Raw genomic sequence first — 23,823 nt, 5'->3', positions numbered from 1 at the left:
TATCATGACAGAGTTAACTACAACAGAAAAACAAGACAGCAAAACCTGAAAGATAGCTGGGCACAGTGGCTCATGAATTTAATTCCGGCACTCAGGGGGCAGAAGCAGGCAAATCTCTGTGAGTTCCAGGACATTCTGGTCTACACACAAACTTCAAGACAAGCAAAGCTACAAAGTAAAACCCTGTCTTTAAAAAAAAAAAAGATATAAAAGGTTTATTAACTCAGAGATATTTCTTTTATTTAAATTTTACTTTATTAACTTTTATTGTGTATGTATCCTTCTACCGTGGGCTTCAGGGATTGAACTCAGGTCATCCAAATAGCATGGCAAAAACTGTTACCTGCTGAGCCATCTCGCCAGCTCTGAGAGATATTTCTGTCCACTTCTGGATCAGGCAGGACATCTCCACTAAATGGAATCAAGGTGCAGAGGATCTGAGTCCGAAGGTAAATGTTTAGGAGCTTAGCCTACTTATGTTTTGAAACAGGGCCGTACTCTATAGCCCAGAATGAACTGGAACTAATTATGTAACCCAGGCTGCCTCAAAAACCTGTAACAATCCTTTTTTGACTCAGCCTCCCAAGTGCTAGGAATCCAGGTACTATCCAAATGCCCGGCGTAGGAACTACAACTTTAAGCATCAAAAGGCATGAGGAGGAAAGCCACAACTACCGAGGCCCTGTGCACAGTACCTTTGACGGAAATAGGGGAGGGGCTAGCAACACTGAAACAACTGGGGTCTCAGCCAGCATGTGACAACTTACTCAACAAGAAGACAAGGTTAAGCTGACTGGCGATGGGAGCCAGGCAAGCACCCTTACACATGTGATTGCTGCATCAGGAAAAACACAACTGCATACGGAACACACAGGAAAGAGCAAACTGTGCCCGTGGGTCTGGGCAGGGGATCCTGGAGTATTTCTAAAGTCCCACGCCTCAGTTCTGGGCAGGAAGGAAAAGACGCACAGAGGACCCTTACAGGTAAGTTTCTTGATTTAGTCACCCTTCCCTTGGTAAGAGATTGGCAGTAGGAAAGGAAAAGGTTTGGAAAGGAGATGATCTTGTTTTTCCCTTTCAATTCTAAATCTGACTCTGATGATCTCTGCTCAATACAAACGGCCACTGTCTCCTGGGTGCTATTTATTTATTTTTATTTTATTTTTATAAGACAGGGGTTCTCTATGTAACCCTGGACACCCTGGAATTCACTTTGTAGACCAGGTTGGCCTTGAACTCAGAGATCTGCCTGTCTCTGCCTCCTGAGTCTGGGACTAAAGGTGAGCATCACTACTGGATAGTGGTGCTATCCACGATCCACCACAATGTTTTTACCTCATACTTTCTTTTTCTAGGGGCATGGGGAGACAAAGTCCCATGTACTATTGGAACCAAGACTGTTCGTGAACCCTTGATCCTCCTGCTTTCATATTGTTGGAATTACAGGTGTTCATGTCCATATGCGGCTTTCACAGCTTCCTTCCTTCCTTCCTTCCTTCCTTCCTTCCTTCCTTCCTTCCTTCCTTCCTTTTCTTTTTTGAGACAGGGTTTCCCTACGGCTTTGTCTTGGAACTCACTCTGTAGACCAGGCTGGCCTCAGACTCACAGAGATCTGCCTACTTCTCCCTCCTGAATGCTGGGATCAAAGCAGTATACCACTTCTGCATGGTTCGCATAGCTTCTTCTTAAGGACAGAAGTACAAGGGAAGCCACTAGAGTGCCATGCGAGGTGCAGTATCTATAAGCCAGCTACTAGGAGGCTATAGCAAGACAACTGTACAAGACAGTAAGTCTCCATCCCAAAAATAAAAAAGAAGAGGAGGAGATGGAGGAGGGAATAGAAGTCAATTACATTTGCAAGGCCCTGTGTTCAATGCCCACCCCCACCCCCTCCCACACACACAAAAGCAGCGTGGAAGGAAGAAGGCCTAAGAGTATATCAGGATGTCTTCTGACACCCATGGATGCCTTCTGGAGGCACAGCTAGAAAAGGAGCGTGCAGCACCTATGGGTCACCCACAGGGCAGTTATCCATCCCAAGAATATACTGTGCTCCTTGGCATTCAAGGAGGCATTGCCTATCTGACCCCTAGTTAACCCAAGCTAAGAATCTTGGATCTCAGCCACAGCACACCTAACACTCTCAGAGCCACTCACCTGCCATGTTGGAAATGTTAACGTTCAGCCTTTTCGAGTTACAGGGCATTTTAAGAAAGGAAAAAAAAAAGGGCAATCAACTCTTGTTTTAGCAATAGTAGGGGGTGGCATTTCTTTAAAACCTAAGTCAGGTGGTCACAGGGCTGGAAGTGTGTATTTATGCTATGCTGCTGTCGAAAGTCAGGGCCATGGCAGAGTGGAGGGCAGAACACTGGAGATGGCAGCATCAGGGCCACAGAACCTGCTCCCCACACCAGTCCTAAGTTCTTAACCTTCAAACTACTTTACAGAAACTAGACTAGGCAGACCCATTTGGAGGTGCAAAACCTCCATGGCCTGCAATACTGTTCTCTCCACTAGACAGATGCACAAGCAGCCAAGGCATAAAAGCACATCTGTCACGATACAAAGACCCAGGAATGCTGGGCTTGGCAAATGAAAAAAAAAGACTTACCTCTGAGGGAAGGTAAAGATTTGTGTGCTCGGGGCTGGAGAGATAGCTCAATGGTTAAGAGCATTAACCGCTCTTCCAGAGGCCCAAGGTTCAATTCCCAGCACCCACATGACAGCTAAAACTGTTTGTAACTCTGACACCCTCACACAGACATACATATAGGCAAAACACCAATGCACATAAGCGTAAATAATAAAAAAAATACATGTGCACTGACTACTGTCTCTGTCCCTAGGTATACATTCACCTGCGGTGACCCATCATTCATCTGGGTATTTAGATATTCTTCCTCATCAAAAAGATAGGCCATCTCGCCAAAGGATTGTCAGGTAGACGTTAACATCAGCAAAGAGCTTTTAGGTACTGGGGAAGATAGCATCTAAGCATCTAAGATGGAGTGTACCAAGCTGAGTCAGTGTTTTGTTCTGACCCTGCTTCAAGCATTTGCTCTCTCTGAAGCTTCTCCATGTTGGTGCTTTAACAACTCAACTTATCCTAACATTTCTTTTAGGCCACACGTGGAGGCCCAAGGAGAATATAGGGTCGAAGTCACACAACCAAGGATCATAAAAAACCTACTGTAAGTACATCCTCACTTGGGCCCATCAGTTCTGCTAAGCCCACCTTCCAGGCTCATTTTTGAGAAGCACATGTCCCTGGTACAAGGTTTCGACTGCCACCCACCTACCCACTGATTTTCTTGGACCAAGCCGTTGCTGGAGGCAAGACTCCTCCTCCCTTACCTCGAGAGATGGTCCCTCCAGGAGCAGGGTTGACACACATGGGTGGAAGGCGGGGTGGGGGAAGTTTGCATTGACGCTGCCTGTGCTGGGTCCGATCTGGGGAAAAAGAAAACACTTCAGGGTGACATGTTCTCACCCCTCACAGTGCATAAGACTGAGATAATTCACCCTAAGAACGCAAGTGGAGCTCAGGGCAATACTGGAGCGCCAACCACAGGTTCTGAGGAGCAGGGCAACAATGCCACACAATTAAACAGTAACTGACTCATATAGACACCAGAGATATCCTTGTAGAGATCTTTTTCGAGTCTCCAGAAGGCCCCAAACTATTTCTTCATCTAATCTTATAAAGTTTATGGTTGCTTTGTTTAGTTTTCTGAGACAGCAAATCTAACAGACCAGACTGTCCTTGAACTCACTGAACCAAAGATAACTGAGTTCTTGGGCCCAAGTGCTAGCTGGAGTCACAGGTCTATGTCATCACATCTGGCCTCTCTGTGAATCTTAATAAACATCCTGCTTGCTTTGCTTTAGTCGTCTATGTCAGTCTTTTTGGGGGCGGGCACGTTAAGACTGGGTTTCTTTTTTTTTTTTAAGATTTATTTATTTATTATGTATACAGTGTTCTGTCTGTATGTATAGCTGCAGGCCAGAAGAGGGCACCAGATCTCATTAGATGGTTGTGAGCCACCATGTGGTTGCTGGGAATTGAACTCAGGACCTCTGGAAGCTCTTAACCACTGAGCCATCTCTCCAGCCCAAGACTGGGTTTCTTTGCATAGAGTTTGGCTGTCCTGAAATTTGCTCTGTAGACCATACTGGCCTCAAAATCAGAGATCTACCCATGCCTGCCTCTTGAGTACTAGGAATAAAGGTGTGCACCACCACACCTGGCCACAAATTACCTTTATAAGAAGATCCAGCTCAATTAAAAAAACAATGTACTGCCCGGTGGTGGTGGCACATGCTTTTAATCCCAGCACTCGGGAGGCAGAGGCAGGCGGATCTCTGTGAGTTCGAGGCCAGCCTGGTCTACAAGAGCTAGTTCCAGGACAGAAACCAAAAAGCTACGGAGAAACCCTGTCTCGAAAAATCAAAAAAAAGAAGATCCAAATTTTTTTTATTTTATTTATTATGTATACAATACAGTGTGCCACCTCCATATATGACTGCAGGCCAGAAGAGGGCACCAGATCTCATTGTAGATGGTTGTGAGCCACCATGTGGTTGTTGGGAATTGAACTCAGGACCTCTGGAAGAACAGTCAGTGTCCTTAACCTCTGAGCCATCTCTCCAGCCCTAAGCTCCAAATTTTTGAGATATATGAAGTAAAATTAAGCAGCTCCAACAGCTTGGAGCTCTACTTCCCATGCACTGCCTCAGCAACTCTGTTCTCTCAGAACATTCCTGGCACGTTCTTGGCATCATGCCAGCTGCCTGCCTTGGTGGCCTGAAGCATCTCCCCTTGCACCAGTGATCTGACATTCTCTGGTCATAATACTGTACTCGCACTTGCCCATGGCTTCTTTTGTAATACAGTATTTTTTATCAATTCTTTGAGGACTTCATACAATATATTTCTTTTTTCTGTTTTGTTTTTGTTTTTTGAGACAGGGTTTCTCTGTAGCTTTGAAGCGTGTCCTGGAATTAGCTTTGTAGACCAGGCTGGACTCAAACTCACAGAGATCCGCCTGCCTCTGCCTCCTGAGTGCTGGGCTTAAAGGCGTGCCACCACTGCCTGGCTACATACAATATATTTCTTTTTTTTAGTATTTATTTATTTTTATTTTATGTGCATTGGTGTTCTGCCTGCAGGTTTGTCCTTGTGAGGGAGCCGGATCACCTAGAATGGAGTTACAGAGACAGTTGTGAGCTGCCTTGTAGGTACTGGGAATTGAACCCAGGTCCTCTGGAAGAGCAGCCAGTGCTCTTAACCTCTAAGCCATCTCTCCAGTCCCTATACAATATATTTCAATCATGCTCTGCTTCTCTCATAAGTTTTAAGGTATGAGAGCTGTGTGGGTTTCACAGTAAACATAAACCTGAAATGCCTATAGGCTCCTCTAGATTAAGATTGAATTCTGAATTACTTTCAGCTCTGCCTTGAGGGTACGGCTGGAAATGATTAGCTCAATTTCTCCATTCCTATCTGAAAAGAGTCCTCCCACATTCAAGGGTACAACATTTAAAGATAGACAAAACATGGCAGTGGTGGCACACCCCTTTAATCCCAGCACTCAGGAGGAAAAGGCAGGAGGAGCTCTGTGAGTTCCATGACAGCCTGGTCTACTGAGCGAGTTCCAGGACAGCCTGGTCTACTGAGTGAGCGAGTTCCAGGACAGCCTGGTCTACTAAGCGAGTCCCAGGACAGCCAGGGCTATACAAAAAAAAAAAAAAAAAGGAAGGAAGGAAGGAGAAAAGCAGGCAGGATTTGATAAGCAGTGGCTGGCAGAAAGGAACTGTGGGAGGAAGAAAACAAACATGCACAAGGGCAGCAGCAGTTCTGAGCTATGGCTATGTAGGAAAGGAAGAGGTTTTGGGGAATAACCCCAGAGGGTCAGAGAACTGCACACTACAGGGGCAGGCTCACGGTCACAGCAGCCAATCAAAGGGAAGAGAGGCGTGGAGTCATATGAACTGTTTTATTCTTACCTTTTCTGAATGAGTCCAGGCTGAACATTTCTGGCCAGGAGAGAAAGCCGGAATCCCGAGAAGGAGGGTCAAAAGGCCATGAATGTTGGTTACTATTCCTGGTTCAAGAATCTGCAAAGACTGCAAGAACAGAGACATTATCCAGAAGTTAGGGAAATGAAGCTGTCAACTAGTGAGTCCCACTGCTGTTCCCCAGGTTTAAGAATGCCAATGTAGTGGTGGCTGGCACCTCTAATTCCAGCACTCAGAGGCAGGTGGATCTCTGAGTTCAAAGCCAGCCTTGTCTACAGAGTGAGTTCCAGGACAGTTAGAGCCGTACAGAAGAAACCCTGTCTCAGAAAGCCAAAAAGAAAAATAAATAAATAAATAGATAGATAGATAGATAGATAGATAGATAGATAGATAAATTTAAAAAAAAAGAAAGAAAAAATTCAAAGGCCCGCCACAGCCTGTCCTTGCTGCTTTCTAACTGACAGCTCCCTTCTTTCTGCCAGACTAAAACTCTCTAAGCCTGTTAAGCATAAAGTGATGAAGGGGTCAGGACAGACACACTTCCAACCACAACACTGCCAGATTTTCTGTGGCTTTCCAAGAAGAAACTGAATTCCTTATGGACTTTCTGTAGCAAGTGGCATCAGAAAACAGGACTGTGAACTGGCTGAGAACAAACTGGGCTTTCAGAAACCCTGATAGCGTCCTTTGGAATGAGAGTTGGCTGACAGTATCAGAGAGTGACCAAAGAAAGTTTCAGAATTAAAATGTTTTGCCGGACAGTGGTGGCATATGCCTTTAGTCACAGCACTCAGAAGGCAGAGGCTGGTGGATCTCTGTGAGTTTGAGGCCAGCCTGGTCTACAAAGTGGGTTCCAGGACAGCTAGGGCTACACAGAGAAACCTGTCACAAAAAAACAAAAAACAAAGTTTTTTTATGGTGGAGTCCCTATGAAATGAATGATAAATTTCCTAAATAATAGTTATTAATGGCAACACTAATAATAAATTATAAATACAACAGACCACAGCTACTAGCCAGAAATCTTGATTGATGCTTTTCCATTCCCCAAGAGAGGGTTTTTTACTATAGAGTCCAGGCTGGCCTGAGACTAACCTCTTATTTCAGCCCCCTGAGTACTGAGTGTATGCACCTCATACCTGGGGTTTTGGTACAGTCTACCAATTAGTATATTTTTTCTTTAATTCTTATTCATTTACTTTATTTTCTGAACTCTGATCCTCCTGTATCCATTTCCCATGTGAAGGAATTACAATGACTGCCACCATGCCTGGCTTGTATTAATACATTTAACTGAGGGCTCTATCTGGCAATTACTAGAAAAAGTAACACCTATAATTTAGTAATATTGTTTTGTAAAATACTCAAACTCATACATAGAGATCTTTTAATTAATTTATTTATTTTGTTTCGAGACAGGGTTTCTCTGTGTAACAGCCCTGGCTGTCCTAGAACTCAACATTCTAGACCAGGCTGGCCTCAAACTCACAGAAAGTCTCCTGAGTGTTGGGATTAAAGGTGTGCGCTACCTTCCACCTGGCTTCCGGCAGAGATCTTTTTAATAATAGTAGTCCTGGATTAGAATTAGTTCCAGTAACACTTACTAGATTTAGTTTTAAAAGTCCTACGTAATGTTTTGCGCATTAGTTTAACGTCCAACATTTCTAGGCAATGAGGATGTCCCTGTGATTCCCTTTCATTCTCGACTTGTGGGGATGTGTGAAGTAAAAGACCTGATCTTTCAAATTCATATCATGACTTCTTCTCCAAGGATGCTGAGAATCTCAGCCACTAAGACATGGTGCACTCAAGAGAGAAAACACCAACAGTGTCAACACAATGCCATTTCCTCAAAGAAGCTACAGCACACAAACACCTTCCATGCAAATGAAAAGAGTATAATTTAAAAGGCGCCTGAAGCGGGGTGGGGGGGGTGGGGGTGGCGCACACCTTTAATCCCAGCACTTGGGAGGCAGAGGCAGGCAGATCTCTGTGAGTTCGAGACCAGCCTGGTCTGCAAGAGCTAGTTCCAGGACAGACTCCAAAACCACAGAGAAACCTTGTCTCGAAAAACCAAAAAAAAAAAAAAAAAAAAACCAAAAGGCGCCTGAATGCTTTAATTACCTTTTCTTTTTGGGGGAGGGAATTGTATTGGGAATTGTACACAAGGTCGTGTGCATGCTGAACAATAGATACACCATTAAATTTAACTGCAGCCCAGAAACAATATTTTCTTTCTAAGAATTTTTAAGTTACTCTGCATGTAAGCAGACTTGGGTTTTGTTTTAATGTTAGTTGCTAGAGATTTTTGAGACAAAGTCTCACTCTGTAGCCCAGACTGAAACTTGCAGTCAAAGGAAGCTCCGCAGTGCTGGAATTACAGACATGACTTACCATGCCCAGCTGAGCATTGCTTTTAAAAAGTTTTTGGGGGCTGGAGAGATGGCTCAGAGGTTAAGAGCACTGCCTGCTCTTCCAGAGGACCTGAGTTCAATTCCCAGCAACCACATGGTGGCTCATAACCATCTGTACTGAGATCTGGCGCCCTCCTCTGGCTTGCAGGCATACATGGAGGAAGAATGTTGTATACATAATAAATAAATCTTTAAAAAAAAAGTTTTTGGATTCTCTCTTTGTCAACCAAGTTCCATATACTACAGTCTTTCCTGTTTTCACCTCAAAAACTATGAGACTGAAATATTAAAACATCTCATGCCAGGTGGTGGCGGCGCACGCCTTTAATTTCAACACTTGGGAGGCAGAGGCAGGCAAACCTCAGTGAGTTCGAGGCTAGCCTGGTCTACAGAGGGAGTTTCAGAATAGCCCGGGCTACACAGGGAAACCCTGTCTTGAAAAACAAAAAACAAAAACCTAACTTTATTATGTTCTAGGACATCTCACAGAGATCCAAAATAAACGTACTTCCCTTGTACTATGGTGATATTTTTTTAAAACAGTTGATTCTGTCTAATATAATTTATAGAGATACAAAAATTCTAGTCTGTTGAAACCTCTGAGAGACTATGATGGCTCCAAGCCAGCACATAGGTTGCATAATGACAAATTATGAACAGTAGTCCTAAGAGGATCATAAATGCAGTTAACCCACACACATTACAGTGAGGCTAAGCAAAATACCCACAACCATACTATAAGCAGGGCTAAGTCACCTTACCTTACAGAAGCAGCGAGGGACTCAGATTTTCTAGGCTTTTGAACTGGAGCTGAGTTCTTTCCTTGCTATTCCTCATCACGAGGCTGGGCCTCCTCCTGGAAAATACAATGTAAGGTCACTGCAGTGCAGTCCCCACTGGGAGGCCAAACTGTACCAATCATAGAAATCAATTTACTAACTTTTTTTTTTTTTTTGGTTTTTCGAGACAGGGTTTCTCTGTGGTTTTGGAGCTTGTCCTGGAACTAGCTCTTATAGACCAGGCTGGTCTCGAACTCACAGAGATCCGCCCGCCTCTGCCTCCCGAGTGCTGGGATTAAAGGCGTGCGCCACCACCGCCCGGCTCAATTTACTAACTTTAACACGTTTTTGATACAATGGCCTCAGTCAAGAGGTCCTGGACCTATTCTGGACCCACAAAATGTGAATTGCCCCACAGAGCATCTATAAGAAAATGCTAAGAACATTATCTCCAAGCCCAGAGCAAACCCTCTTCCCTTTTCTAATTCCATAATGGCTATAATAGTAATCTATCTAAAATGGCACTTCCAGACTGGGAAAACTACAATCATGGTAATCTCAAACACTGAAATCTTAATTCCAGTTTACAAAGGAAGTCCATAGACATTACTTCATATATCCCCTGCAACTATCCTGTGAAGAATGTTCTTTCCTGGGGAAGGAAACTGAAACACAATAAAACTTACCCTGGATCCCATAGCATCAGGACGGAATGAAAAATCTGTATTTAAGAATTCTGACCCCATGGTTTTACATGTTCATATTACACTACTCTTCTAACATATCAGCCCGTATTCTGTATGTATCAGTTTCATTTTTGAGAGGACAAGTGGGGTCCAAAAGCTGATAAAACTCTGGACTATAGCTTCATAAATTAAAATACATGGGAAGTTACTACCCTTGGGGGTCAGGTAGGCTAGGCCTACATAGATATAAACTTTGGCAAAGAATACATAAATGCACAAGTTAAAAGCATTATCATGAATCTAAATTTTATATATACATATAAACATATGTATATATAAAATCAGGAAAGAGTCTTCCCTCCTGGAAATGTCAAGACTCTGAGCATGGCACATGGCAGTGGAGTCACTGCCGTCCAAGAAACTGCAAGTGAAATTATCAGATAATGTATAATTTCGCACTGACCAGTAGGCTGCATCCAAAACAACTTGAGACCTTGCAACTGAAATGCTGCATTCTACCTGCTACAGTGCACGGCAAACACCCATGAACTGGGGTTGTAAGGTGAACATTCTCTGCATTGGAAAGCCGCAATTAAATGACCAAAGTTGCTTACACAAGGAATATCTAGAAAGCGTGTTGACGCCATACCCTTGGCTTGAGGGTTCTGAGGACCCCTGGGACTCCACTTCACTGCAAACAAAGGACCCAACATGCATTAGGTCTTCCCCTGCAAAATGGGACAAGTCACCACCAGCAAACAAAGAACATCTCACCCCTTAGCCTCCCCCAGTGACAAGGTCGGTGCAAAACGGGGCAAACCAAAGGAGTAAAAAAATGCACCAGGCCTCCCTTTGGAGGAACGGTCCAGATCGCACAGTGGGAGGAGGGGCAGACAAAGGTCTAGGGGCACTCCGGAGACTTCCTCCAGGCCCAGCCTAGGGAAAACGGAGCATCCCCTGAGGTGAAGGCGTCGTCGCGCCAATAAAGCTGCCTCTCCATCGGCCTCCGCAAAGCCCCTGGCAGCGAGGCCCGCCCCGGCAGACCGGTCTGGCCCCCGCCCCGCCCCGGCTCCATGGCAACCGCAGGCCGAGGCCTGACTGTCCACGGCTCGGCCGGGCCGGCTTCCCGGGCAGGCCTAGGATGCCCGGCCTGCTCCTCAGGCTGGCCAGCTCCTCCTTCCCACTTTCCTCCTGGCCGCCGGCCGGACCCGGGACCCCTCCTCGCGCCGACCACCCCTGACCGTGGCAGGCTGCTTCAAGGGGCACGAAAGGGTAGAATAAAAAGCCCAATTCACCTGTTGTTACAGATGTGAAACAAGCCTCGGTGCACGGCGCATGAGCCGCGGGGCCCCCCCAACCACGGGCGGACTACAACTCCCACCAGTGACGGCGCGGTCCCTTCCGGGTCCCAAGGCGGAAGTTCCGCCTGCGGCCCCGACGAGGCTCGGCCTGTGCCTTTGGCCTGCCCTTCTGGGAGGGATGCCGCTTCGTAGGAGCTCGCGAGGCGTTTGGCTGCCTGGGCTGTCTGTAGTGTTCCTGAGCTCACGGTGCGAGATGGCCAGTGTGACACTGTATCCGAGCACTGGCCGGAGGGCGCGCGCTGTAGTCCCGGGTGCAGGCGGGACTTCCGGCAGAGTGGCCGGGGACGCGCGCGGCCTGTTCCGTGGGAGCCGGCGGGGACTGGGGACTGATGGCCATCTCTGTCGCCATCCCCAGGGGCCGCTCTGAGTTGTGCCTTTTCTCTCCTGGGTCTGCCCCCTTGGCCTTCTGCACTTTTAGGGAGGTGAGCGATTTCGCCTCACAGAGCCGTAAACTATGACAGGCAAAGGACAAGGTAGCGCTTACTGCTAGCTTATGGCGGTGGGGGTGAGGGACGACTGGGAGCCCAAACCACATCGCCTGTCAGGAGTGAGAGAAGGAGAAAGGAGATCTCCCCGTTTCTTGTCTGAACAGGACGAAGCATGTATTCACTGGAAACTCAGTGGCGTTGGTCAGTAGTTCACAGCCGGGAGACAGTATTTCATGGTGTGACCTTTCGTGATATTTGGAGAACTAGTACTATAACTCGTAATTAAAACAAACAAACAAACAAAAACTATTCTTTCCTGCATGTTGGTATGTTCAAGGTAACATGAAGTCAGATCCCTTGAAGCTGGAGTTACAGGCTGTTGTGGGTTCGCCCTTATCTTGGGTTTTCTATTCTACATAGCATCTGTGATAAAATACTATGGCCAAAACCAACTTCGGGATGGATGTTTATTTCTTCTTAGTGCGTCACAATCTGTCACTGATGGAAGTCAAGTCAGGAACTGGAGCAAAAACCATGGAGAAATCATTGCTTACTATCTTCTCATGACTTCCCCAGGGGAGCTCCCCCAACCTCCACCTCGCCCACATCAATCATTCAAGAAAATGCCCACAAGCCAGTCTGGTGGGGCAGTTTCTCAATTGTGGTTCTCTCTACCCAGGTGACTCTACTTTGTGTCGAATTGACAAAATAAAAATAATCAAGACAGTGTTCACAACTTCTGAGCCATATTTCCAGCCAAATAACCTATACTATTTTTTGTGCTGCCATTTAAATATGATATTAGCTGGGTGCCACGGAACAGATGACTTCAGCTATTTCAGAAGCTGGGGCAAAGGATAGGGAGTTGGAAGCTAACCTGGATTGCAAAGTAAGAATGGCATGGTGGTGCATGCTTCTTTGTTTTGTTTTGCTTTGGTTTTTGATGCAGGATTTCTCTGTGTACCATTGGCTATCCTAGAACTCACTGTGTAGACCAAGGGTGGTACATGCTTTTAATCCCAGCACTCGGGAGGCCAAGGCACTTGGATATCTGATCTGAATAGTTCTAGGCAGTCAAAGGTGCATAGGTAGACCCCATCTCAAAGAAGATAGCAAGGAAGGAAAGCACATGGTTGTTATTTTCTCTACATTGCACAGAAGGCTAGGAGTTGGAGTGAATCATGATTTTTTTTTTCATTCAAAGAATTACTTCTTGGGAACAAAAGAAAAATCCCTACACAGATACTGCAATTTCTTTTTTCGTTTTATTAAATAATAAAACTTGGGAGTAAATATTGAGGAAATAAACCTGAGAGAGCCACGGAGGAACTCCTTCCTCTCCCCACTTCCCGCAAAGAGTCTAAGCACTCTCTCAGCTCCTCCTTTTTCTGCTCTGTGTGTCCTTCTGTCTTCCCCTGAGTCCACCAGGAAACTATGGTCCACTCTGGCTACCTGAACATGGACTCTGCCCTCTGAACCGAGGTTGACTCTTGGTGATCTCGGAGCAATCCACACACACACACAAAAAAATCCCCCCTCTACATTCCCTCTTTTTGTCTAAATAAAAAAAGGGTTTCAACTCTCTAACATAGTAAAACTATGTACAATAAGAGCAATTATCAGGTATTGTCTAAAGAGAAAGGAAAGAAATTAACTTTAACAAAATGAATCTATATGCAATAAGAATTGCATTCACTCTGGGGGGTGGTGGCACACGCCTTTAATCACAGCACTCAGGAGACAGAGGCAGGTGGATCTCTGTGAGTTCAAGGCCAGCCTGGTCTACAGAGCAAGTTCTAAGATAGGCTACAGAGAAACCCTGTCTTGAAAAAAAATTTACAATGTCCAGTCTATTTGTATTTGGCAAATCAGAGAAAATACTCTATTACCTCTCTTGATGAGTCCTAATTTGCTTTCTATCATGACTAAGGGAAACTGTAACTATAATTATCTATCTTCAATCCAATCACAGACCCGAGAAGGATATATTACCTGAGTAACAGGAAATGAAGAGCAAACAACTTCCAAAACTAGAAATGACCGAGGTAGCTAACTGCCTGGAGAGTCACCCAAGTTTCCTCTACAATGTTAGGGAATCCATCTTCACCCTACAGGCCTAGAATATCTGACAGATTTTTCTGTGAAGCAGGAATTTTGAAGGACTGCCCTCCCTTGTCTTGGCAAAGTCCAGCAGTTGCCTTTTATGTCCTACCTGTCCAATTTGAACAACATACTCTCAACAGTCAAGCATGGGCAGTTTCTTTGTCCACAAATGAAAGCAAACTCCCCTGAAGGTTTTTCGATATTCATCATCTGATTTTGGAGTAAATTGATGCTGCAAGGAGACTTCTGTTATAAAATATTAAAATGCCATATTCTGTAGGTGTTTGGAGACCATCTATTTAAAAAATGTCTCTGATTGACCTTGAAAATATGCCGGGCTGGAGAGATGGCTCAGTGGTTGGGAGCATTGCCTGTTCTTCCAAAGGTCCTGAGTTCAATTCCCGGCAACCACATGGCAGCTCACAACCATCTGTAATGAGGTCTGGTGCCCTCTTCTGGCCTACATACAGACAGAATAGTGAATACATAATAAACAAATATTAACAAAAAAAAAGAAAATATGCCTAAAGTGACTATAAGTTTGATTGTTATAGATGACTAACTACTAAATTGTTTTTTGGTTTTGGTTTGTTTTTTTTTAATATTTATTTATTTATTATGTGTACAACATTCCTTCCATATGTGCCCGCAAGCCAGAAGGGGGCGCCAGGTCTCATTATAGATGGCTGTGAGCCACCATATGGTTGCTGGGAATTGAACTCAGGACCTCTGGAAGAGCAGTCAGTGCTCTCAACCACTGAGCCATCTCTCCAGCCCCTGGTTTTGGTTTTTTAATACAGGGCTTCTATGTTTATAATTGGCTGTCCTGTCCTGGAACTCACTCTGTAGACCAGGCAGGCCTTAAACTCAAAGATCCACTTGTCTCAGCCTCCTGAATGCTGGGATTAAAAGTGTGTGCCACCATGCTTGGCTAACCTGTATTTTTTTATTATCCTAAATAGTTTTCTAGGATTATAACTTTGCATTGCATTTTTAAATGAACTACATAGGTATAATGTCTTTAATAAGAAATAGAAACACATAATACAATATAACAAAAATAGCCTTATATTTGTATTAGTATACAAGAATTTTTTGTTTGTTTGTTTTCTGTTTTTCTGAGACAAGGTTTCTCTGTGTAACAGCCCTATCTGTCCTGGAACTAGCTCTTGAAGACGAGGCTGGCCTCAAACTTAAAGTGATCCTCCTGCCTCTCCCTCATGAGTGCTAGGATTAATGGTGTACGCCACCACCACCCAGCTACAAGAATATCATAAACAAGAGTAGAAACATATAAAGAGTATGTTCTAACAAAGATAAACTTGAATTTGTATCAGTATACAAAAATCCATACCAAATTAAAATGTTTGAGATTAATTGTTGCTTTTTAAAGTCAATACAATAACCTACCCTTTTATCCTATCATTCCTATAGCCCACTTTTTTTCTTTTCAGAAAGAAATCACTGAATCTAACTTCCCTTGCTTAGTTTCTTTCCTGACCATGACCAATAACAACTTGTGTCCAACCCCTCAAACAATGAGAAGAATCCGTTGAATGACCAAAACCCACCCATCTCATCTCGTGGTAATGTGGACAGAGTGTTCTTAAAAATATTTCCTGCACAGCCAGGCAGTGGTGGTATGTGCCTTTAATGACAGCACTTGGGAGGCAGAGGCAGGCAGATCTCTACAAGTTTGAGACCAGCCTGGTCTACAAGAGCTAATTCTAGGACAGGCTCCAAAACTACAGAGAAACCCTGTCTCGAAGAAAATAAATAAATAAATATATATATTTCCTGCAGTCTTGGGGTGGAGGCAACAGCATCTTTGGGGGACCCTGAAAAAAACCGAGATAAGATCAAGTTCTGGAAGAACTAGCTATTATCGACTCTTGGTGTGATTTGAGAGTGCAAGGCTTAGCTGAAGTCTTGGCTGGAGTAGCCTATGAGGCTGGACCATCTTAGCTAACTGCTTTGAAGTTGTCCTTTAAAACTGTGGTTTAAAACTGATCTTTGAGTGGTGATTGTCAGCATAGTGGTGTTAACACAGTCCAGGTGGGTTCATCATCGTGGGACCCCAATATTCTTTTGGAGACTTCAATGGTCACCGTTAGGAAGGATCATGATTCATTGAAGGAAACAAAACATTTTTTTTTTTTTGGTTTTTCGAGACAGGGTTTCTCTGTGGCTTTGAAGCCTGTCCTGGAACTAGCTCTTTAGACCAGGCTGGTCTCGAACACACAGAGATCCGCCTGCCTCTGCCTCCCGAGTGCTGGGATTAAAGGCGTGCGCCACCACCGCCCGGCTGAAACAAAACATTTTAAATATCATATGCAGCAGATACTGAGGCACAATCTATTAAATACATCTGGAGTACGCAAACTTAGTTTCTAGCTACCTGCTCAGACTCAAGCCTGAAATCACATACAGGAAGCTAGATGAAGCTTATTTCTGGAAACAGTACCCTATATGACCATTAATATCACAATATATGGTTTAAAAATACATATATACATAAATTTTATAAATTTTAAGATAATATTTATACCTTAAGAAAAGTTTTAAAGAGTCAAAAATAAAACCAGAGGATTGATTATGAGATTAGTGACAATAGAATAGTCCCTTAACTTTGGTTTTTCTTCTGTTCCATACTAGGAGGGTCTTCTGACATGAGACAGAGATTTTGAATTTTCCTTTAACAAGCATTCTTAGGTTTAGAAAAGGAAAGAGCCACTCCCAATTTCAAAGCCATCTTTAATTTTTAATTTAATTGGGACTACAAAACGATCATTTGCCAAATATGTCTATAGAGAACAGTTAGAGCCAAACATGTGGGAAGGTTTATGAGATATTATCTTATTGGAAATGTGCTATACAATTAGACCAATTTGCTCCTTCTCTTGGAGCAAATTCTTTGGATGTCCTTCAAGTGTCTCATTTGTCCGGTGGTCTTCAGATTCCTTAGTTGGATGCTTTTATTCTGGAAGGACAAAGACAAAAACTAAACCTTGCTCCAACCTTAACTTTGGGGAGTTTCTCCTTTTGGCAGGTCAAATGGTCACACTGTTTGATGACCTGACGCCTCTCCTAATCAAGAGGTCTCTCTCATTCATATCTAATCTTTTATCAGTTTAGATGTTATAAATAACTTTTCTCCTATGGAAATAAAAGTCATACCTCTTCCCCAACAACATATACTCCGGTTTCCATTATGAAGTCAACACAACTTCGAAGTATACAGGGTGGATCAGTTGAGCAGGATTTTTCCATTACCCAATGTCTCTCCACAATTATCATTTCATTCTTATTATCATTTAAAAATTTTAAAGTCTATAGAGCATTGTGCAATCTATCTCTGGGTGACTTTATTACCCCTTTTTGTTTATAAAGCATACCTTGTAAAGTACAATTAAATCATTCTATAACTATTTATCCTGTAGGATTGTGTGGTATACTTTTAATATGCATTATTTTGTAATATTGAAAACTGTTTCATTTTCTAGAGACATATACTGGAGCATTTTCTGTCTTAATTTGTACAGATATCCCTATGATGGCCATAACTTCTAATAAATGTGCAATTATAGAATTAGCCATTTCAGAACTCAAAGCAGTTGCCCATCAAATTCCTGAATAAGTATCTATGGTATGGTGCACATATTTTAATTTTACAATTTCCACAAAATGGAACACATCCATTTGCCAAATTTCATTTTTTTGAGTACCCTTTGGGTTACTTCCTGCAGCAAGTAGAGTTTGGTTACACAAAGAACAAGTAGGACATTTCCTTATAATTTTCTTATCTTGTTTCCAAATGATAGAAAAAAATCTTTCTTCGAATTTTTGCTGTTAACATGGTCTTTCTTTTGTTCTTTCGTTCTTTTGTGGTTTTTTTTTTCTTTTGTGGTTTTTCAATACAGGGTTTCTCTGTAGCTTTGGGAGCCTGTCCTGAACTAGCTCTTGTAAACCAGGCTAGCCTTGAATTCACAGAGATCTGCCTGTCTCTGGCTCCTGAGTGCTGGGATTAAAGGCGTGCACCACCACTGCCCTGCACAACATGGTGTTTCTTATTGAAACTCTGAGGCTTCTAGCACATTTCACACTACAAGCTGATCAATTTCCTCATTACATTGTGAGGGACCTGATATTATATGCAAGGGATGATTTCTATTACTCAATATTTTTTGTAATTGAGTAGATAGTAAAATTAATTATGAATTACTTGGAATAGGTTCAGTGGTTTCAATATGTAAAGCAACTTTTTCTACATACTGGGAGCCAGTAACTGTATAAGAGGTTCTGAAAATCTAATAATACCATGAGAATAGCATATAATTCTGACATTAGAAAGGATCCTTTGGGCTTTGAGCCACTTTACTTATTTTCCCTGATTTATAATCTGCTTTTCCTGTATTATTTCCATCAGTATAGAATGTAGGGGCTCCAGAAATTGGTGTTGCTAACACAATATGAGAGAATCCAACTAGTTCTTTTTATAAAGTGATGTCTCTTGCTTTTGGAATATTTGTTGCTAATCTCTCCCAAGAAATTACTGCAAGGTCTTTGCCAATGTTCATTTTTGGCCCATAATGGGGAAATCTCAGCATTAGTAAAAGGTACTAAAATTTCTGCTGGGTCTATTCCTGATAACTGATAAGGTCTCAATTTTCCTTTCAGAATCAATTCAGAAATCTTTTCTACATGTGACTTTACTTTTTTACTCTGTGTGGCCAAAATATTCTAAAATATTATCTTCTCTCTACATAAGAATTCCTGTAGAATTCGTGGTGGATAAAATAACCAGAATACAAACAGATGATCCACATTTGCATCCTGTAATTTCTTTTCTACCAAAGCCAATTCGCTCTCAGCCTCAGCTGGTAATTTTCTTGGACTCCTTAAATACTTATCACCTTATAAGGTTTGAAATAAATTACTTAGTTCTCGAGTTGTCAGTCCATTTGTGGGCTACAGCCAGTCGATATCTCCTAGCAATTTTTAAAAAATATTTATTTATTTATTTATTATGTATACAATATTCTGTCTGTGTGCATGTCTGCAGGCCAGAAGAGGGCACCAGACCTCTTTACAGATGGTTGTGAGCCACCATGTGGTTGTCGGGAATTGAACTCAGGACCTTTGGAAGAGCAGGCAATGCTCTTAACCACTGAGCCATCTCTCCAGCCCTTGTTTTTTTTTTTAATTTATTTATTATGTATACAATGTTCCTCCTGCATGTACGCCTCTATGCCAGAAGAGGGCACCAGACCTCATTACAGATGGTTGTGAGCCACCATGTGGTTGCTGGGAATTGAACTCAGGACCTCTGGAAGAACAGTCAGTGTTCTTAACCTCTGAGCCATCGCTCCAGCCCTAGCAATTTGTTTTTGTTTTGTTGTGTCTTTGTTTTTTTTTTTTTTTTGGACAGGGTCTCTCTGTGTAACAGATTTGACTATCCTGGAACTCATTTTGTAGACCAGGCTTACCTTGAGCTCATTGAAATCCACCTGCCTCTGCCTCCAGAATGCTGGGATTAAAGGCGCGCGCCAACACTGCCCAGCTCTCCTAGCAATTTTTGAAAATCATTGCAAGGTCATAGTTGATCTCTCCTGATTTGTACTTTCTGTGTTTATTTAATTTGTTTGTTTCTGAGACAGGATCTTTCTGTAGAACAGTCCTAGCTGTCCTGGATCTTGCTCTGTAGACCAGGCTGGCCTCTAATTCACAGAGATCAGCCTACCTCATCCTCCTGAGTGCTGGGATTAAAGGCTTGCACTACCACTGCCTGGCTGGCATTAGGTCCTTCAATTGCTCTGTGGAGGAGTCTTCCCCATACTGACAGGTAATGATTGAACCATATTTGACATTGGGGACAGTGATAGACTTCCTAAGGCATTTCCTGATGGCAAAGGGTTATCTTGCCCGTTCTTTGTTGATTTGCATTCATTAGTATAATGTCAGTCTTTACTATGCTTTCTGCATTCTCCAGAGTTCTGCTGGGACCTTCTGTTTGGATTATCTCTAGAAAAAAAAACATTGTTTCTAAGAAAGCCTTGTCTACAATTTCTTTTTAGATGACCTTGTTTACCACAATTAAAATTTCTGACCTTTTTATTTTTATTAAAGTTTTTGGAAATCACCAAGTACTTCTATCCAAGTATCATCATGAGTATGAGATCCAAAATTAACTGTATTTTAGATCTATTCATCTATGGATGCTGATCTTGTCTCTAAAGGCCTGATCACTTTATGCATTCTGAATTAGCTGCTGCTGCTGTTTCTTCTTCTTCTTCTTCTTCTTCTTCTTCTTCTTCTTCTTCTTCTTCTTCTTCTTCTTCTTCTTCTTCTTCTTCTTCTTCTAAAAAAATAAAATAAAAAAGTCACCACATGATGTCGCCATACATTGGATGACAGATATTATGATTTCTTTTTTTTTTTTTTTTGTGGTTTTTCGAGACAGGGTTTCTCTGTGGTTTTGGAGCCTGTCCTGGAACTAGCTCTTGTAGACCAGGCTGGTCTCGAACTCACAGAGATCCGCCTGCCTCTGCCTCCCGAGTGCTGGGATTAAAGGCGTGCGCCACCACCGCCCGGCTTATGATTTCTTTTTTCATTTTATTAAATAATAAAACTCGGAAGTAAGGGGCTGGAGAGATGGCTCAGAGGTTAAGAGCATTGCCTGCTCTTCCAAAGGTCCTGAGTTCAGTTCCCAGCAACCACATGGTGGCTCACAACCATCTGTAAAGAGGTCTGGTGCCCTCTTCTGGCCTGCAGGCATACACACAGACAGAATATTGTATACATAATAAATAAATAAATATTTAAAAAAAAACTCGGAAGTAAATATTAGAGAATAAAACTGAGAGATCCGCGGAGCGATGGAGACAGGAACACTGCCTCTCCCCATTACCCAGTCGAAGAGCCCAAGCATACTTTCCTCTCCTCCTCTTCTCTTTCTTGCCCTACTCTCTCCGTCTGAGTCCATCAAGAAGCTCCATAGTCGCCGGGCAGTGGTGGCGGCGCACGACACTCGGGAGGCAAAGACAGGCAGCTCTCTGTGAGTTCGAGCCCAGCCTGGTCTACAAGAGCTAGTGCCAGGGCAGGCTCCAAAGCTACAGAGAAACCCTGTCTCAAAAAACAACAACAACTACAAAAATACTCTATGATCCACACTGGCCCGCTAAAAGCGAACTCCACCTCCAAAGTGAGGTTGGACTCTTCTGGTGTTCCCAGAGCAAAGGGTACAAACAAGTTCCCCCAACACACAGACCCACCCTGTTAGGCACACACCTGTAATTGCAACACTTACAAAGTTACAAAGTTGAGGCCTGCCACAACTGCTTAGTTAGACCAGTTTGTTCTACATGAGAGCACACTTCTCTCAAACAAATCCCGGTTTTGTTTTGCTTTGTTTTTGAGAGGTTGTTATTTACAGGCAGGTATCCAGACTATGAGAACCCTGGCCTCAGGAGGCTTAGTGTCTAGTAGAAAAGCTGAGAAAGTGTGAGGCCAAAGGAAGGTGATAAATGCGAGGAAGGAGGTGTGAAGTGCTCCCACTCAAGAAAAGGTGTGCCTACTGCTAAATGACGAGAACGTTGGAACACACTACCAAGTAAATGCTAAGACTGCAATAGTTCACTGTGGCCATCGGGTTGAATAAACGTGGGGGCTTTTAGAGAAAATAGATGAAATGTTCAGAGTGTGGAAGTGTTTCAGCACTCAGTTGCTACAAGTTTGAGGCCAGCTTGGGCTACAGTGAGAGACGCTGTCTCAAGGAACAAATCAGGAAGATGGTACTGGAGAGATGACTCTGCACTTGCGGGGCAAAGGCAGGCATATCCCTGTAAATAGGCAGGATCCCCAGTGAGACCCTGCCTCAAAACACTGAAAAGCAGAACTGCACCTAAATCTGTGTGTCTCTCTTTCTTCATTCCTTCCTTGCCCCTAGTCAGTGTTCCAGAACCCAAACAGAGTAGGATGTGATACATCTTCTATCTCCCTGGTGCTGGAATTAAAAACATGTGACACCATGTGTGCCCCCACCATCTGAAATGTCAGGCCCATTCTTAGTGCTGACTGGCTTCTGAACACTGGGTATAGAAATAGACACTTGCTCTTTGCCCCAGTGTCATAGACACAGCCCAGCAGCTGTGCCTGTGGTGCTGACAGATCCGGGACAGCATCTGGAAGGCGGCCTTTTTGTGTTTTCAAACACTATTTACGGTGGTATGCATATGTGATGTTTGATTGAGGGCTGCACCTGCCACAGCACACTGTGGAGGTTAGAAAACTAATTGTGGGGTTGGCTTTTCCATTTTCATGTAGGTTCCAGTGACTGAACTCAGGTCATCAGGCTTGTGTGACAAGTACTTTTACCCATTGAGCCATCTCCCTGGGTCTCATCAGTGCTCCTCACCTAAGGAGCACTGGGTTCACAGATGCTGTGTGCTCCTGCGGTTTGGTTTACATGAGTTCTGTAGATTTGAACTGAAGTCCTTGCACTTTGGACTTTGGAACCCCACTTTGGAAGCCCACTAAAACATCTCCCCAGCCAAGGGGATTTATTTATTTATTCATTTACTTATGTCACTGTGGATCAAGCATAAGGCTTAATGCATGCTCAGCAAACACTGTGCCACTGAACAATATCACCAACCCCCGTTTTCATTTTAAACACACTTAGTGGACTGGAGAGATGGCTCAGTAATTAAGAGCAATTGCCTTGCCAGGCCTAGTGACATGTATCTTAAATCCCATCACTCGGGAGGCAGAGGCAGGCAGATCTCTGTGAGATTGCGGCCAGCCTGGTCTACAAAGTGAGTTCCAGGACAGCCAGTGCAGTTACACAGAGAAACCCTGTCTTGAAAAACAAACAAGAGGGCTGGAGAGATGGCTCAGAGGTTAGGAACTTGGAGGTTCTGAGTTCAATTCCTAGCAACCAACCACATGATGGCTTACAACCATCTGTAATGAGATCTGGTGCCTCCTTCTGGTGTACAGGCATACATGCAGGCAGAACACTGTATACATAATAAATAAGTCTTATTTTATTGATATTTATTGAGCTCTACATTTTTCTCTCCTCCCCTCCCTGCCTCTCCTCTCCACTTTTCAACCCTACCATAAGGGCCCCATGCTCCCAATTTACTCAGGAGATCTTGTCTTTTTATACTTTCTACTTCCCATGTGGATTAGATTTATGTATGTCTCTCTTAGTGTCCGCATTGTTGTCTAAATTCTCTGGGATTGTGGTTTGTAGGCTGATTTTCTTTGCTTTATGTTAAAAAACCACCTATGAGTGAGTACATGTGATAATTGTCTTTCTGTATCTGGGTTACCTCACTCAAGCTGTCGTTATTTTTTTCTGCTGTGTAGTACTCCATTGTGTAAATGTGTTACATTTTACTTATCCATTTTTCGGTCAAGGGGCTTTTAGGTTATTTCCAGGTTCTGGCTATGACAAACAAAGCTGCTATGAACATAGTTGAGCACATGTCCTTGTGGCATGATTGAGCATCCTTTGGATATATACCCAAAAGTGGTATTACTGGGTCTTGAGGAAGTGTTCCCTTTTCCCCACAACCTCTCCAGCATAAGTTGTCATCAGTGTTTTTGATCTTGGTCAGTCTTACAGGTGTAAGAACAACAACAAAAAGAAAAACAAAACAAAACAAAAGGTTACCATAGTCATGGTGTCTCTTTACAGTAATAGAAACCCTAACTAAAACACAACTAACAAATACACAACAAAAAACCAGGTATTTATGAACAAGACACAGTAGTAATTTGTCTATAGTTGTATATCAGCTACTCAAAGGCCAAGGTGAGAGGATCACTTGGGTCCAGGAATTTGAGCCAGTCCAGGGTAACACAATGATACTTATTCTTAAGAACAATAATATCTGTGGTGGTGGTGGTGGTGGTGCACACTTTTAATTCCAACAATCAGGAGGCAAAGACAGGCAGATCTCTGAGTTTGTGGCCAATCTGGGCTACAGAACAAGTTCCAGGACAGCCAAGACTATACAGAGAAACCC

At 43.2% G+C, this 23,823-nt stretch overlaps 1 protein-coding gene and 1 non-coding gene across 8 annotated transcripts in view; both read right to left on the bottom strand.

Annotated features, from left to right (window-relative positions):
- Dhx30 (DExH-box helicase 30) overlaps positions 1-11,481 on the bottom strand; it is a 30,198-nt gene extending 18,717 nt beyond the window's left edge. Inside the window, exons 1-5 of one of the 7 annotated variants that reach the window (XM_075964462.1) lie at positions 11,193-11,289; positions 9,194-9,288; positions 6,007-6,126; positions 3,355-3,450; positions 2,158-2,186 (exon numbers count right to left, since the gene is read on the bottom strand). In XM_075964462.1, the coding sequence (XP_075820577.1) occupies positions 2,158-2,186; positions 3,355-3,425 (100 nt within the window). In that variant the 5' untranslated portion in view covers positions 3,426-3,450; positions 6,007-6,126; positions 9,194-9,288; positions 11,193-11,289. Of the gene's footprint in view, positions 1-2,157; positions 2,187-3,354; positions 3,451-6,006; positions 6,127-9,193; positions 9,289-10,511; positions 10,626-10,738; positions 10,980-11,192 lie in introns of those variants that run through there. The other 6 variants (XM_075964458.1, XM_075964457.1, XM_075964461.1 and 3 more) reach the window with 6 other exon arrangements.
- Positions 11,482-21,835: 10,354 nt separating this feature from the next.
- On the bottom strand, positions 21,836-21,967 carry LOC142847441 (small nucleolar RNA SNORA43). Its single transcript, XR_012910195.1, has one exon. It is a non-coding gene; the product is annotated as a small nucleolar RNA SNORA43 (small nucleolar RNA).
- Between the last annotated feature and the right edge of the window lie 1,856 nt (positions 21,968-23,823).

Source organism: Microtus pennsylvanicus, chromosome 3, assembly GCF_037038515.1.
Source record: "Microtus pennsylvanicus isolate mMicPen1 chromosome 3, mMicPen1.hap1, whole genome shotgun sequence".
Classification (NCBI taxonomy): Eukaryota; Metazoa; Chordata; class Mammalia; order Rodentia; family Cricetidae; genus Microtus; species Microtus pennsylvanicus.
Note: the sequence above shows the minus strand (reverse complement) of the source record. Positions and strands in the feature narration are given on the sequence as shown.